We start from the raw sequence: 15227 nt of genomic DNA, 5'->3' as shown, positions 1-15227 counted from the left end.
CAGTAGGCATGTATACTTGAAATATCAACATATCCACGGGATCGCTTTTTATTTTAATCATTAAAATTCTGCCACCTCTGCATTCAATTCTTTCAACTGAGTTTTTTACCTTCTCACCTAAAATAAATGCTACACCATTCTTTCCTTTAGTTCCACAAGAATAAATAACCCTGAATTCATCGCTAAAAAAATCACTGCTGTCCTCCCATCTAACTTCACTAAGCCCAAAAATATCCAAATTCTGCCTCTTCATTTCTCTCTTGACATTTTCCAACTTACCTGGTTGAAGCATGGTTCTTACGTAAAGTAAAGCCAATCTTAGCGCTCACTAACCATTGAGAAGACTAGACAAGAAGCGTATCATAGTATTCCATGTTCCTATTCGAATTCTTCCTATGGGGGTCTTCCTATGGGGGTTTTGCATGGTGACGACCTGGGAAGCCCCATAACTTTCCCTGCTGGGCATGACACCTTTCTTTTGGAGATGAATCCCATATTTGCCAGTATGATAAATAGGTTTTCTGCTTTCCATTAACAAGATTTTTAACTTGTACTCACAATGTCATATTAAAAATTCTATTATTATTATTTTATCAATCTATAAATAAATATTTTAATTGTTATAGTCATCCCAATAAACATTAGTTATGAAATTCTATTGGCTTTCATAGACCAATAGTATATATACCAGTAGAATTTTTTATTGATGTCTATTGATTTTATCACTCCAATAAAACCAACCAAAATACTAATAAAACTTGTTATTGGTTTATATATTTCCCTAAAGTATCAATAGAAGTTTTTATTGGTGGTTGTTTTTTTAACATGTTACATATTTTATTCATCAGTTATTATAAGCTTCTTGGTAATGACTTTAAAATAAACAGCAGCTAATTATAAAATGTAAATGCTTATTAATTCGTGAGACAATTTTTAAAATATGTAATTAAAGACTGCATGGTAAATTCAAAATAAGGATATTGTTTTACAATTTTGTATCTATAAGTACAGATACAAAATCATAACTCTGTAATTAGAAAATAGTAATCTTAGTTTTAATATTTACAATTTCTAATAATTAAATTTGTAAAATGAGTTTAGACTTTGGTATTCACAAAGCTTATTATATATAGTTTTCAAATAATTTCAGCCAAAAATAGGGAAAGAAATATCTAAATCCTATTCATATGAGATTGTAATGTGTCTTTCTGCAGGAATTAAGATCTAATGAAAAGGAATATGCTGAATTTTTGAATAAGTTGCATAATTGTGAACCAGTATCTGTCAACGATTTCTTAATGCAAAAAGATTCCATTAAACAAGCAAAAATATTACAAAACAGATGGAAAAGAAAATTTCATTTACAAAAGGTAAATAAATTTTATTAAATATTAATTTAATTATAAATACAGAATTCTATTTTAATTTTAAGAAAAATTTTTAAATTAAAATTATGTTTAAGTATAAACTTGTCTTACAATCTAAGTATAGTAGTAAGCAGAAATATGTAGGTGGTATAGGAAATCCTTATTAGTTCAAAATTCAAGGGACAAAATAATTGACTTCAAATTATCCAAGATTTACATATTTCTGTACAATATGCCAAATGCTGTCTAATTGATGTAAGTTATTAAGGAAATGGAATATGGTTATGTATACACAGTGCTATTCTTGTTAATTNGAAATCCTCATTAGTTCAAAATTCAAGGGACAAAATAATTGACTTCAAATTATCCGAGATTTACATATTTCTGTACAATATGCCAAATGCTGTCTAATTGATGTAAGTTATTAAGGAAATGGAATATGGTTATGTATACACAGTGCTATTCTTGTTAATTAATAATATATGAATAAAATTCAGGTAAACAGCATGTGTCCATTGAGAAGCTCACAAGTTGCCAAATAGGTTTTTCTAAAAGTAAAGCAGAATTCCTGAAAATGTAGCCCAAATTATTTTTAATGTGGGCCAAAACGTTGTAAGTTGCCCAAACATAGTAGCCTGGAACCTACAAATATTTCAATCTGTCACTTGTAGTCCAATCTTGCAATCCCAAAAAACAACTGTACCCACCAGATAAAAGAAAAAAAGGTAGTCCATGGTGACACCCGAAAATGTGTGAGTATAAAAGCAAAGCCATATTGACCAGATTAGAGTTATTCTTGGTGTATTGTTCTCTTATTACAGTATGGAGGCACTTCTAAGTGAATGAGTTAACATAGGTTCAGTCTTATTGTGTAAATCTCTATATCCCAGGCTGGGACAAAAGTACAAACTAATGAGATTTCAAACTATCTGAGTTTGAATTAACAAGGATTTCCTGTATTATATAAGAACAAGAAATAACTATTACTTTCCTATTGTTAAAGTTTAATGGTTTGCCCTATAGGAAAAATATGAATTCCAATTTGAAAAACAATGTTTTTCAAATTGGAATTCATATGTCATTTATTATATTTTATTTTTGAAGGAATTTTAATTTTCTCACAGATTTATACTTTTTTGACATGAAATCTTCCTGATGGAAATTGATATTTGAAATGAAAATCTTATGACAATGTATATATTTTAATTTTTGATTATCATTTCTTAGCTTTTTTAAAAGTAGCACTGTCTTTACAGAGACAGAATAATTTTCATAATGATTTTTCTTAATAATCAGCAAAGGCATGACATTCAAATTTACCATCTGCAAAACTTGCTTATGAAAATATAATTTTCAGACTGGCTGCTGGCTGGATGGTGAACTCTTTAATCCTAACTTTACTATTGAGTGGAATATTGACTCCACTGCTGGAGCACAGGTTTGGAAAGCCATTCATATGACAGTTAGTCAGTAGTAGCATTACNTGTAATATGTATATTAAGAGGATAGCAGCATGCCAATTTAACCCCAGTGGCTGAATGCTGAAATAAAAAATATTTTTTAATGAAAATTCAAACCACATACTCAGGAATATTATGTATACCAAATTTAATTACCAATAGCCAATGTTTAGAGCTTCCTACAGAAAGTTCTAAACAACTGCTCTTTAATTATGATTATCCTGTATTTTGGTACAGTAATTTACCCAACTTACGCAAACCCGTAGTTACTCGATTTTCAAATCTCGTCGATTCGTCTTTTGATACACAAGATTTTTCCATGAATGTCTTTATCACATTATCATATACATATTATCATGTCTTTGTCATATTATATATACACTTCTCCTGCAGTGAAGCCTTAGCTGGACAATAATGCTCACAATTCGACTTCTGTGTCACCTTACAGTACAAAAAAATCTCTTTAAAACTTGATGAGTTTTGCCACCAGATGCCACCTGTTGCTTTTATATATTTTAAACCATTCATATTTTATGGCAAATTAAAATTGAGTAGAACATCTGTATTAAAAGTTTTACTGTCGTTTTAAGAAATACATATATACAAAATATATATATATTGAAATATTAATGAAAAAGGACAAAGTGAATTAGTACCATAACAACTCTTATGAAAATTAATATACATTTTTTTTTAAACCTTTGAATGTAACATGAATAATAAATCTATTAATGGTTTTAGTAACTTCATTATGGCATACACCAATTAAATAGTTTGCCTAGAAGACAATAATATAAGAATGTAAGAAAAAATTTCAGAATATTTTTCTAAAGTTTTTTCCTTATATTCTTATATTTTTCATATTTTTTTCTTATATTGTTATTAAGTGATTAATGCCAAATACTATGTTTGTCCTAGAAGATACTAGAAATTTCTTTAAATATGCTTTCAACCATTGCTCCAGAAGTTTGATTTATACATTAGAATGTGTCATCTGCACAAAATTATGGCTTTTAGCTAAGCAAATATATACAATATTCTTTTAATCGAACATTTTTATTTTATGACTGCTATTTTTATAATTTATTTTTATATACAGTAGAGTCTCGAAAACTCGGCACTCGATAACCCAGCAGTCCAGATAACTCGGCCACACCCTGGCAGGGCAAAAAAATCCTTAATTAATTAATTTTCATTATAGACAGATTTATGCCTCAAAGTATTTTTCTGAGGTCTGTACACAGTGTATTCATTAATCATTTTCATGTAGTAAAGGCTCTATGCCTTCATAAAGGACGTACTTTTCCTTTGTTTAAGCGTATTTGGGCAGTTTATTCTCTGTTGTATTCTCAAGTAAACAATACATACAAGTACAGTACAGTATTTTCTGAGGAAACACTCATACTTATTCTTTTTAACCCCATTCCCGATAACCCAGCATTTTCACAAACTCGGCCATCCTTCGGTCCACATTAGGCCAAGTTTTCAAGACTCTACTGTATAAATATATTATGTCATTCTTGATATGTAGAATTCAATAAAATAAATAATAAAATTGATTCTGGGAATGTGACGGCTCCATGTGCTTAACTATCACTTTATCTAAATTCACATTTTCAAGAAGCCAGAAAATATTTCTTTGTTAAATGAAAGGCTAATAATTTTCAAATGTTTGTTATTTCATCGTCAAACTGTTGTAGTTTAACAAATATTTGAATTTCAGCATTTGTTAAACTGCAACTGTCTGATGAATATTTAGAAAATTTAGCCTTTCATTTAATAAAAAAAGATAGTCATGTTTTCAAGATACTAGAAAATGTTTAAAGTGATTGATAAGAAAATCAAGTTCTGTTGATATAACTTAATTTTTAACTGCTCATTGAACTATAGTCATTATTTAATGAACTGTATGATTTTTCTTCAGTTTTTCTTCTTCTGCAGCACTTTATACTAACGTAGGTAAACAGAAAGAAAACCTAGAAATGAAACATTTAAACTATTAACATTTATTACTATACATTTAAATATAGTAATAATATTTTATATTTTGATATTACATGACTTAAATAATGTCATTCACATACCAATAAAATTTCTGCTCCTGCAAAGACTAATGCACCCCAAGAAAATCCTATTTTTTCTAATAAATATCCACCAAGTGAAGGTCCTACAAAGTTTCTAAAATAAAAGTATAAAGAAATTAACTCACAAAACTTTATCTGATTTATTAATTATTTAAGTCAGTTTTTATATGAATAAATGCTGATTGTTAAAAAAATAAGAATTTAATTAAAATACATCCAATTCTATTTTTACAAAGATTTGTATCAATCTGATATTTCAATAAATTTGAAATTTAAGAAAAATATTCATATTTGCTTTCCTAGGAAATTAGTCTTATTAAAAAAAAGCTTAAAATTTACTTGAGCATGTTTAGCAACCATTAATGCAAATTTGGCTGTTTTAAGACTTATTTATGTAGCAACAATTAGTCTTTCATTCTGACTTTATCCCATAATTGAAGCAGTGAGAAAAAATTTAGTTTGAAGTTTGATTTGTGTATATGATTGCATTTATTGTGATTTCTTGCAACTCTTTGATTTTAAGATCAAATGGCATACAAAAAGCTAATTAAAGACTAGGTATTTAGCATTCTCTGTAGAAAGAATTATTAGGAAAATCTGAACTAAATTTGGTATACATACTTCATGAATGTGTGGTTTTGATTTTAAGTAAAAACTTTTACCTCAAAATTCAGCCACAAGGGCAAAATTTGGCCCTGCTATCCCCTTAATGTGCATATTATAATCGTTTCCCATCAAACTGTATATAAAAGGAGTCACAACAAATCTTCAACAGGTGAACAGTCATGGTACTCTGATCATGCACTGCTTGTTAAACTCTTCTACCTATATTCCATATCTGTAATTGAAATCAAATTATTGCACTTTGTTTCTTAACTTCCCAAATTCATTCAATTACATATGTAATATGTATATTAAGAGGATAGCAGCATGCCAATTTAACCCCAGTGGCTGAATGCTGAAATAAAAAATATTTTTTAATGAAAATTCAAACCACATACTCAGGAATATTATGTATACCAAATTTAATTACCAATAGCCAATGTTTAGAGCTTCCTACAGAAAGTTCTAAACAACTGCTCTTTAATTATGATTATCCTGTATTTTGGTACAGTAATTTACCCAACTTACGCAAACCCGTAGTTACTCGATTTTCAAATCTCGTCGATTCGTCTTTTGTTTGAGTGCCATGCAACTCTTGGTTACTCACTCCCCCCACACCATTGTTCAGCTTACATGTTCAGACGTGTCACGCGGAATCGACACATAGCTACAATTTATTTTGAGTTATTTTTTTCTGTGTTTGTTATATCTACGGAGACTTGAGAGACTCTATGTGATGATTTCTTGTAACCGTGAATGAATCAAAAGACAAGATAAGATTAACGAGAACATTTATTAGCTTACATACATCCGATTTGGATTTTACATAAATTGCGCAATTATACCCCGACTTACGTGAATTCGACTTACGCGGTTATTGCTCGGTCCCACCTATCGCGTAAGTTCGGGATATTACTGTATTTAAGTGAAAAAAAGCCAAATAAAAAGTAAAATTTATTAGCAAAATTTTACAACTTTATATTTTATAAGTAAATTACTATTTTTAGTTTATCACCTAAAATTACAACAATAATATAATTTATTATTATTTGATAAATAAAACTCTTGTTTGATAGGTATTTGTATCTTCCATATGTGAAGTTTAGGAGGTTCCATGTTTTTGTCTCACTTATTTTATAATTAAAACTTTTTTTACACTTCTTTATAGATGTAATGTTTGAGATTTACTAGCATGCAGTTAGAAAGTATGTGCCATGCTTTCTGGAGGTGCAAAATATATGGTGGGTCAGGTTATGCAAAGATTTTGTTCCTGTTCTAATGATTTTCTGTGGGATATATGCTATCATAGGTTATCTGCATGAAATTATTGTAGCTTAAATAAAATAGTTTTAATAAAAATGTAATTCAAATGTAATTACCCAAATGATTGTGCTGAACCAGCCATTGATGATACAAGTCCATAAGTTTTTATATCCTCAGGATAACCACGGATGCTAAAAAAACCATATTTCAAAAATTATATATAATAATTTGGCCATCCTTCGGTCCACATTAGGCCAAGTTTTCAAGACTCTACTGTATAAATATATTATGTCATTCTTGATATGTAGAATTCAATAAAATAAATAATAAAATTGATTCTGGGAATGTGACGGCTCCATGTGCTTAACTATCACTTTATCTAAATTCACATTTTCAAGAAGCCAGAAAATATTTCTTTGTTAAATGAAAGGCTAATAATTTTCAAATGTTTGTTATTTCATCGTCAAACTGTTGTAGTTTAACAAATATTTGAATTTCAGCATTTGTTAAACTGCAACTGTCTGATGAATATTTAGAAAATTTAGCCTTTCATTTAATAAAAAAAGATAGTCATGTTTTCAAGATACTAGAAAATGTTTAAAGTGATTGATAAGAAAATCAAGTTCTGTTGATATAACTTAATTTTTAACTGCTCATTGAACTATAGTCATTATTTAATGAACTGTATGATTTTTCTTCAGTTTTTCTTCTTCTGCAGCACTTTATACTAACGTAGGTAAACAGAAAGAAAACCTAGAAATGAAACATTTAAACTATTAACATTTATTACTATACATTTAAATATAGTAATAATATTTTATATTTTGATATTACATGACTTAAATAACGTCATTCACATACCAATAAAATTTCTGCTCCTGCAAAGACTAATGCACCCCAAGAAAATCCTATTTTTTCTAATAAATATCCACCAAGTGAAGGTCCTACAAAGTTTCTAAAATAAAAGTATAAAGAAATTAACTCACAAAACTTTATCTGATTTATTAATTATTTAAGTCAGTTTTTATATGAATAAATGCTGATTGTTAAAAAAATAAGAATTTAATTAAAATACATCCAATTCTATTTTTACAAAGATTTGTATCAATCTGATATTTCAATAAATTTGAAATTTAAGAAAAATATTCATATTTGCTTTCCTAGGAAATTAGTCTTATTAAAAAAAAGCTTAAAATTTACTTGAGCATGTTTAGCAACCATTAATGCAAATTTGGCTGTTTTAAGACTTATTTATGTAGCAACAATTAGTCTTTCATTCTGACTTTATCCTATAATTGAAGCAGTGAGAAAAAATTTAGTTTGAAGTTTGATTTGTGTATATGATTGCATTTATTGTGATTTCTTGCAACTCTTTGATTTTAAGATCAAATGGCATACAAAAAGCTAATTAAAGACTAGGTATTTAGCATTCTCTGTAGAAAGAATTATTAGGAAAATCTGAACTAAATTTGGTATACATACTTCATGAATGTGTGGTTTTGATTTTAAGTAAAAACTTTTACCTCAAAATTCAGCCACAAGGGCAAAATTTGGCCCTGCTATCCCCTTAATGTGCATATTATAATCGTTTCCCATCAAACTGTATATAAAAGGAGTCACAACAAATCTTCAACAGGTGAACAGTCATGGTACTCTGATCATGCACTGCTTGTTAAACTCTTCTACCTATATTCCATATCTGTAATTGAAATCAAATTATTGCACTTTGTTTCTTAACTTCCCAAATTCATTCAATTACATATGTAATATGTATATTAAGAGGATAGCAGCATGCCAATTTAACCCCAGTGGCTGAATGCTGAAATAAAAAATATTTTTTAATGAAAATTCAAACCACATACTCAGGAATATTATGTATACCAAATTTAATTACCAATAGCCAATGTTTAGAGCTTCCTACAGAAAGTTCTAAACAACTGCTCTTAATTATGATTATCCTGTATTTTGGTACAGTAATTTACCCAACTTACATAAACCCGTAGTTACTCGATTTTCAAATCTCGTCGATTCGTCTTTTATTTGAGCGCCACGCAACTCTTGGTTACTCACTCCCCCCACACCATTGTTCAGCTTACATGTTCAGACGTGTCACGCGGAATTGACACATAGCTACAATTTATTTTGAGTTATTTTTTTCTGTGTTTGTTATATCTATGGAGACTTGAGAAACTCTATGTGATGATTTCTTGCAACCGTGAATGAATCAAAAGACAAGATAAGATTAACGAGAACATTTATTAGCTTACATACATCCGATTTGGATTTTACATAAATTGCGAAATTATACCCCGACTTACGCGAATTCAACTTATGCGGTTATTGCTCGGTCCCACCTATCGCGTAAGTTTGGGATATTACTGTATTTAAGTGAAAAAAAGCCAAATAAAAAGTAAAATTTATTAGCAAAATTTTACAACTTTATATTTTATAAGTAAATTACTATTTTTAGTTTATCACCTAAAATTACAACAATAATATAATTTATTATTATTTGATAAATAAAACTCTTGTTTGATAGGTATTTGTATCTTCCATATGTGAAGTTTAGGAGGTTCCATGTTTTTGTCTCACTTATTTTATAATTAAAACTTTTTTTACACTTCTTTATAGATGTAATGTTTGAGATTTAGTAGCATGCAGTTAGAAAGTATGTGCCATGCTTTCTGGAGGTGCAAAATATATGGTGGGTCAGGTTATGCAAAGATTTTGTTCCTGTTCTAATGATTTTCTGTGGGATATATGCTATCATAGGTTATCTGCATGAAATTATTGTAGCTTAAATAAAATAGTTTTAATAAAAATGTAATTCAAATGTAATTACCCAAATGATTGTGCTGAACCAGCCATTGATGATACAAGTCCATAAGTTTTTATATCCTCAGGATAACCACGGATGCTAAAAAAACCATATTTCAAAAATTATATATAATAATATATTACATTAAAAGTAAATGTAGTAGTGTAGGCAGGATATGGCTATTCTGGCACTGACTATAGGTTCCAATAATTTTGATTTGATTTATTACATCAATAATAATTACCTAACTTCAAGTAAAATAATTTGAGACTATATTTATTGTCTTCATACATTTTAACCACTTTGTGATTAAAATGTACGAAGAGAGTAATAAATAATAATAATAATAATTAATAAAACTGATTTAAAATATTTAAATATTGTTTATCATAAATTTGTTTTATTGAAATATTTATTTCTACTTTTTAAAAATATCAATAAAAGTAAGGTTTGACGAGAAAAGTACAATTAGATGAAAAATAATCATCATTCTGAATGGATCTACTAGAAACATCTAGACATTTTCTTTAGGCAGAAATTTCTTTATCTTTAGGCGGAAATATCTTCAGAAATTTCTGCCTAAAGACAACGAAAAAGTAACTATAAAAAGTAGGAACAGGTAAAAATATTATATGATTTTATATGAATAAACTTTAAATACATTTTATGAGATTTTAAATTACTTTATACAACTAAAAAATATAATTAAAAATTAATAAATTTATCACTTTTTCAAATAATTAACTTTCTAAAATTTGAGACAGATGGAAAGTAACAGTTGAATACTCAGGTAATTATACCAATTAGTATTTTTCACTCCATTTGAATTTCTATAAATAGGTAGAAACCATTGTTATTGATATAACCAATCATGATTTTCTATCTTGCAAGTATTTTTCTCTTTGCAGTCGTTTCGGCAATTCCAAGTGGTAAGAATACGATTATTATTATTTTAATAATACTGTTAATCTTAAAAATTAAATATACAGACCTATTTTCAAATGGAATTTTGAACAGATTTTCTTATATTTCGGATATTACTCTTTTTTCCTCTATTATCAATAATTAAGCGAAGGATTGCGGGAATAATAACTTATCAAAAAATAGCGTAAACTTTTACTTTCCTGGCTTTTATTACACACGAAAGTATTGTAATCGTATCAATTTGATCCTCAGGGCAAATCTCGAAGTTTTGAGAATTCAACAATATCAAAAAATAAGAAAAAATTCTAGGGTCGTGTGAGTGTGTGTGTGTTGGAGTCTATTTCGTTTAATATTTAAAGATGGAGTAAAGGTTAACTAACAAAACTAGGCATTGTAACTTTTGTATAATAGACATTGATACTACAGTAGAGCGTCGATTTTCCGAAAGTCAATCATCCGAAACGTCAATCATCCGAAACGTCAATCATCCGAAAGAATTCCAGTCGGCAAATTTAAATTTTCGCCAGTGCTGTGGCGCTTCAATCTTTGGCTAGGTCTTGGGCTACTCAAACATTTTACGTTTTTGATACTAAATTAACATCTGAAGTATAATTTTTTATTATTTTTATATTTTNTTACAACAACTTTTGTTAGACATTTAATAAAACAAATTTCAATATTTTAAATTTATAAACAAACTGTTCAAACTTTTCTAGAAAAACTAAAATTTATTGTTGTGTATTAAATATTTTTTATTAATAAAAATTTAAGATTTGTTTTAGTTTTTCACATTATTTAGTTTTGTTTTATTTATTGTTTTATATTTCTTGTGTGCTCTATTTCTAGTGTGAGAAAGGGGGGCCCGTAAGAAGAAAATGTCTAGGGCCCCAAAGTGGGTTAATCCGGCCCTGCCTTATATTAAAAAACACATTTGCATGTTTCTTACTATAAAACAATTTATTATTATAAAATCATAATTCTACATCAATGGTAGAAAGTAGTTGGAATATGTTATATCTATCTGTCTTTAATATTATTTTAATAAATTATTCTAAATGCAGATTAATAATTTTATAATAAATACACAAACAATAATAAATAAAATACATTTTAACCACAAGGTTAACCACCTTGTGGTTAAAATGCATTTTATTTCTTATTGTTGTGATGCTTATAGGTTGAACTTGTTTATATGCTAGTTGTATTTAACCTGTAAACATAATAATATATAAAACACAATGGAATATGAATAAATTCAACTAAATTATATATAAAAGTAAATCTCAACTTTGTAAATATTCTTAGGAATGATGTTTTACATCCAGTAAATGGCAATACAGAATTATTGTAAAGATGGGAGAAATCCAGAAAATTCTTGTATAATTTTTAATGAATAACCCCATTTCTGCACTAATAAGATTTGAATATAATTATAAAAGTATTAATTAATACTATTCGTTTGAATTTAGAATAATTTATTAAAATAATATTAAAGAGAGATAAATGTAACATATTCCAACTACTTTCTATCATTGATGTAGAATTATGGTTTTATAATAATAAATTCTTTTATAGTAAGAAACATGCAAATGTGTTTTTTAATATAAGGCAGGGCCGGATTAACCCACTTTGGGGCCCTAGACATTTTCTTCTTACGGGCCCCCCTTTCTCACACTAGAAATAGAGCACACAAGAAATATAAAACAATAAATAAAACAAAACTAAATAATGTGAAAAACTAAAACAAATCTTAAATTTTTATTAATAAAAAATATTTAATACACAACAATAAATTTTAGNCATTGATGTAGAATTATGGTTTTATAATAATAAATTCTTTTATAGTAAGAAACATGCAAATGTGTTTTTTAATATAAGGTATGATATAATTATACTATAATATTTTAAGGATAAAATCTAGTAGTAGTTAATATAAAGAAAGCATTTGATTGGAATATTTGTGTGTTGTTTTTCCAACTTAATACAGTATTACTTCACCACCAGAGTATAGATGATAATTTTCTTGTCTGAATTTATCTTTTATTAATTATACCTATTACTGTGAAAAAATCACGATTGTATTAGTTTTATAATAAATTTTATTGCTTACATATGACTATTTTAAAGTGCATTGTAAAGTAAAATTAATTTGTTTAATACATTTCAATTTATGTGGAGTATTCATTCCATGTGGGTTTTTTTTTACAGTTTTAAACTGCTTAAATTACCAGCTAAGATTCTAGTCTTACCATTCATGATTCATAAACACAGATTAATACATGAATTAGTTTTAATTATTTCATTATTTAAATTTTTGAAAGGATTTCAAAGTAATTGGTTTTTTAATGAATTTTTTTGTGTGGAGTGCAGAAAAGTAAATTTGTTATCTCTCTATATGAAGATGTTTAATATGCTCTCTGTAAATTGATGAAAACAAAGTCAGAATATATAAAAAGTCAATCAAGTAAGAACTTTTGGCACATTAATATATACTAACTTCAATAAATACTATAGAAAAATGAGACTGTGTATAAAGAGTACATGTAAATTGTGGAATGAATGTATTAATTAATTCAAATAATGTTAGAACATTATTATGATAATAATTCATTATATATTCAGACTGAAAAGTATTTTTAACATATTATATCTAAGTTATTATAGAAAATACATCAACTTACTGGACAGTATCTTGCAAAGTTCCAATAAAAGGTGAAACATAACAACAGGACACACCAATTCCAGCTATTGCAAGTGAAACTATCACTAACCACAATTGTCTGAAATATTTTTTAAAAGTTATGTTTTTTATAAAATAAAATTATTTAATGCTTAGATTGGAAATTAGTTAAAATTATGTTATGTTTATTATGGATCAAATAGTTAAAATATTCAAGATTTGAACAATACCTAAATTTAACAGAATCTATTAGTACATTTACAATATAATTAGAATGAAATTATTATAATTAAACTGTACTTACGATGGAAGGTTTAGAAATGGTGCAGGACCAATGAATAAAAATGAAACTGATAATAAAATACCTCCAACTATACTCAGACATTTAGTGTTAATCTAAAAATATTACACATTTTTGAATTTGAAATGCATAGAATTTAGTTTTACTTAATTATAAAAACAAATCTATTAATAAATTTACCTTATGGTCACAGATAAAACCCCAAATAGGTGCTGATATGGAATATGACAAACCTGCAGTTACAAATATAACGGATACAGTCATTGTAGATAACTGAAACTGTATTTCAAATTGTAATCAGTTTTAGAAAATTTTGGAATAAGAACAACTTTTTTGATAAAAATTTATGATAAAACATAAGATTAATTTTCAAGAATTGAAAAGGATAATTCAATTTTTACTGATAGTTATGTAAATAATTTTTAATTTATTACTTTTTTAACCGTAAATTAAATTGCATAAATAAAAAAAATTAATTTACCTGTCTTAGATGTGGTTCTAATACAGCTGATATATATCCAATGAACATGCATGATGTACTAATAATTGTTGCATCAATAATTAAGGAAAAGTTAAGCCAGAATTTCAAAAGCTTTCCAGATGCCATTTCTGGAGAGGGACCTGTTTGTTATTAATTTATTAATTCATAATAATTTTGTTTCTATAAAAATAATCATAATTAAATATAATCAAAAATACTTACTACATGTAGGCAGAATAAAATATGTAAAAAAAACACAAAGAAGTATAAAACTGCCTAATGTTACAAATGGTAATAGGAACTCTCCTAGCTGTAAAAATAATGTTTTACTAAATAATTGAAAACTTAAGATTTTTCATATGTAGAAGTTTTGTAAAGATAAAAATGATTAGTGAAATGGAAAGCATTGATAATTTTCATAATAATTGATAATAATTAATCATAAATTTTATGAACTGTTTTAAAAAACTGACAAATGATATAGATCAATTTTTAAATAATTGGTAAAATATCTTTTCAATATCTACAATGCTAGTATTTTATCTATTACTGAATCTATAGCTTATATCTATATATAAAATAGAATGTGTCTATTTGTCCTCTACATGCTTCTAAACTCTTTGGTCAATCTGCATCAAATTTTTCATAATTCTTCTTCAGAAAATACAGGCTATTATAAAGTTTCTTCCTCTCTCTTTGATTTTATTCCTTTGACAATTTATGAAAATTTAAGTTTCTCATATTATATAAGTAAGCCTTGCATAATGAAGGTTCATACAATCCATGAATCATATTATTAGTGATTTTAAAGATTATAGGGTTTTCTTTGAAATTCTGGATTTGGAAACCTTGCCAAAATAATGCTGTTGATTTTAGTTGGCCTAAAATAACCAAGCTTTTAACACGACTTTAATTTTAATATTTGTTCTTATTACTTTTTGCCTGGGTAAATGCTAGCATTTCTGCTAGTTACATGAATATACAGGTAACCCTTGTATAACACGGTAGTTGCGTTCCAAAAAATTGCCGTGTTATGCGAATCTGTGTTATACAAAACAAAGAACTAATACGAAAAGGAGGGTTAGGTTCCAAAAATTAAAAAACATGCTAGTATATTTTCATAATTAAGATAAATATCTTCATTAAAAATTTTTTAAGTGATACATATTAATATAAATTAAACAATGTTTTCTTAGTCATCACTAAAAACACTATTAATTAACCGAGAGCGTTTTCTTTTTGGCAA

General features: G+C 27.3%; 2 protein-coding genes across 3 annotated transcripts in view; both read right to left on the bottom strand.

Moving 5' to 3' along the window:
• Positions 1-4293: 4293 nt before the first annotated feature.
• LOC111623071 (MFS-type transporter SLC18B1-like) lies at positions 4294-6999 on the bottom strand. Its single transcript, XM_023365554.1, has 3 exons — positions 6894-6999; positions 4912-5005; positions 4294-4803 (listed from the first exon to the last, which is right to left on the bottom strand). Exons 1-3 carry the CDS (start codon positions 6917-6919, stop codon positions 4696-4698), a joined length of 228 nt encoding a protein of 75 aa, XP_023221322.1. The 5' UTR covers positions 6920-6999; the 3' UTR covers positions 4294-4695.
• A 21-nt stretch (positions 7000-7020) lies between these two features.
• Positions 7021-15227, bottom strand: part of LOC111623069 (MFS-type transporter SLC18B1-like) — a 26858-nt gene continuing 18651 nt past the window's right edge. For both annotated transcript variants that reach the window (XM_023365553.1, XM_023365552.1), the window contains exons 7-14: positions 14204-14291; positions 13982-14121; positions 13681-13779; positions 13504-13595; positions 13201-13299; positions 9620-9694; positions 7639-7732; positions 7021-7530 (exon numbers count right to left, since the gene is read on the bottom strand). In XM_023365553.1, the coding sequence (XP_023221321.1) occupies positions 7423-7530; positions 7639-7732; positions 9620-9694; positions 13201-13299; positions 13504-13595; positions 13681-13779; positions 13982-14121; positions 14204-14291 (795 nt within the window). In that variant the 3' untranslated portion in view covers positions 7021-7422. The remainder of the gene's footprint in view (positions 7531-7638; positions 7733-9619; positions 9695-13200; positions 13300-13503; positions 13596-13680; positions 13780-13981; positions 14122-14203; positions 14292-15227) is intronic.

The sequence above is a fragment of the Centruroides sculpturatus genome, unplaced genomic scaffold (assembly GCF_000671375.1).
Source record: "Centruroides sculpturatus isolate CEXI.00-Female unplaced genomic scaffold, Cexi_2.0 scaffold237, whole genome shotgun sequence".
Lineage (NCBI taxonomy): Eukaryota > Metazoa > Arthropoda > Arachnida > Scorpiones > Buthidae > Centruroides > Centruroides sculpturatus.
Note: the sequence above shows the minus strand (reverse complement) of the source record. Positions and strands in the feature narration are given on the sequence as shown.

Coding starts and splice junctions, on each gene's coding strand:
- LOC111623071 (XM_023365554.1), bottom strand. CDS start 6,919: ATGGCTGGTTCAGCACAATCATTTGG. Junction 5,006..6,893: donor GGTTCAGCACAATCATTTGG/GTAATTACATTT, acceptor CTTTTATTTTAG/AAACTTTGTAGGACCTTCAC. Junction 4,804..4,911: donor CAGGAGCAGAAATTTTATTG/GTATGTGAATGA, acceptor TTTCATTTCTAG/GTTTTCTTTCTGTTTACCTA.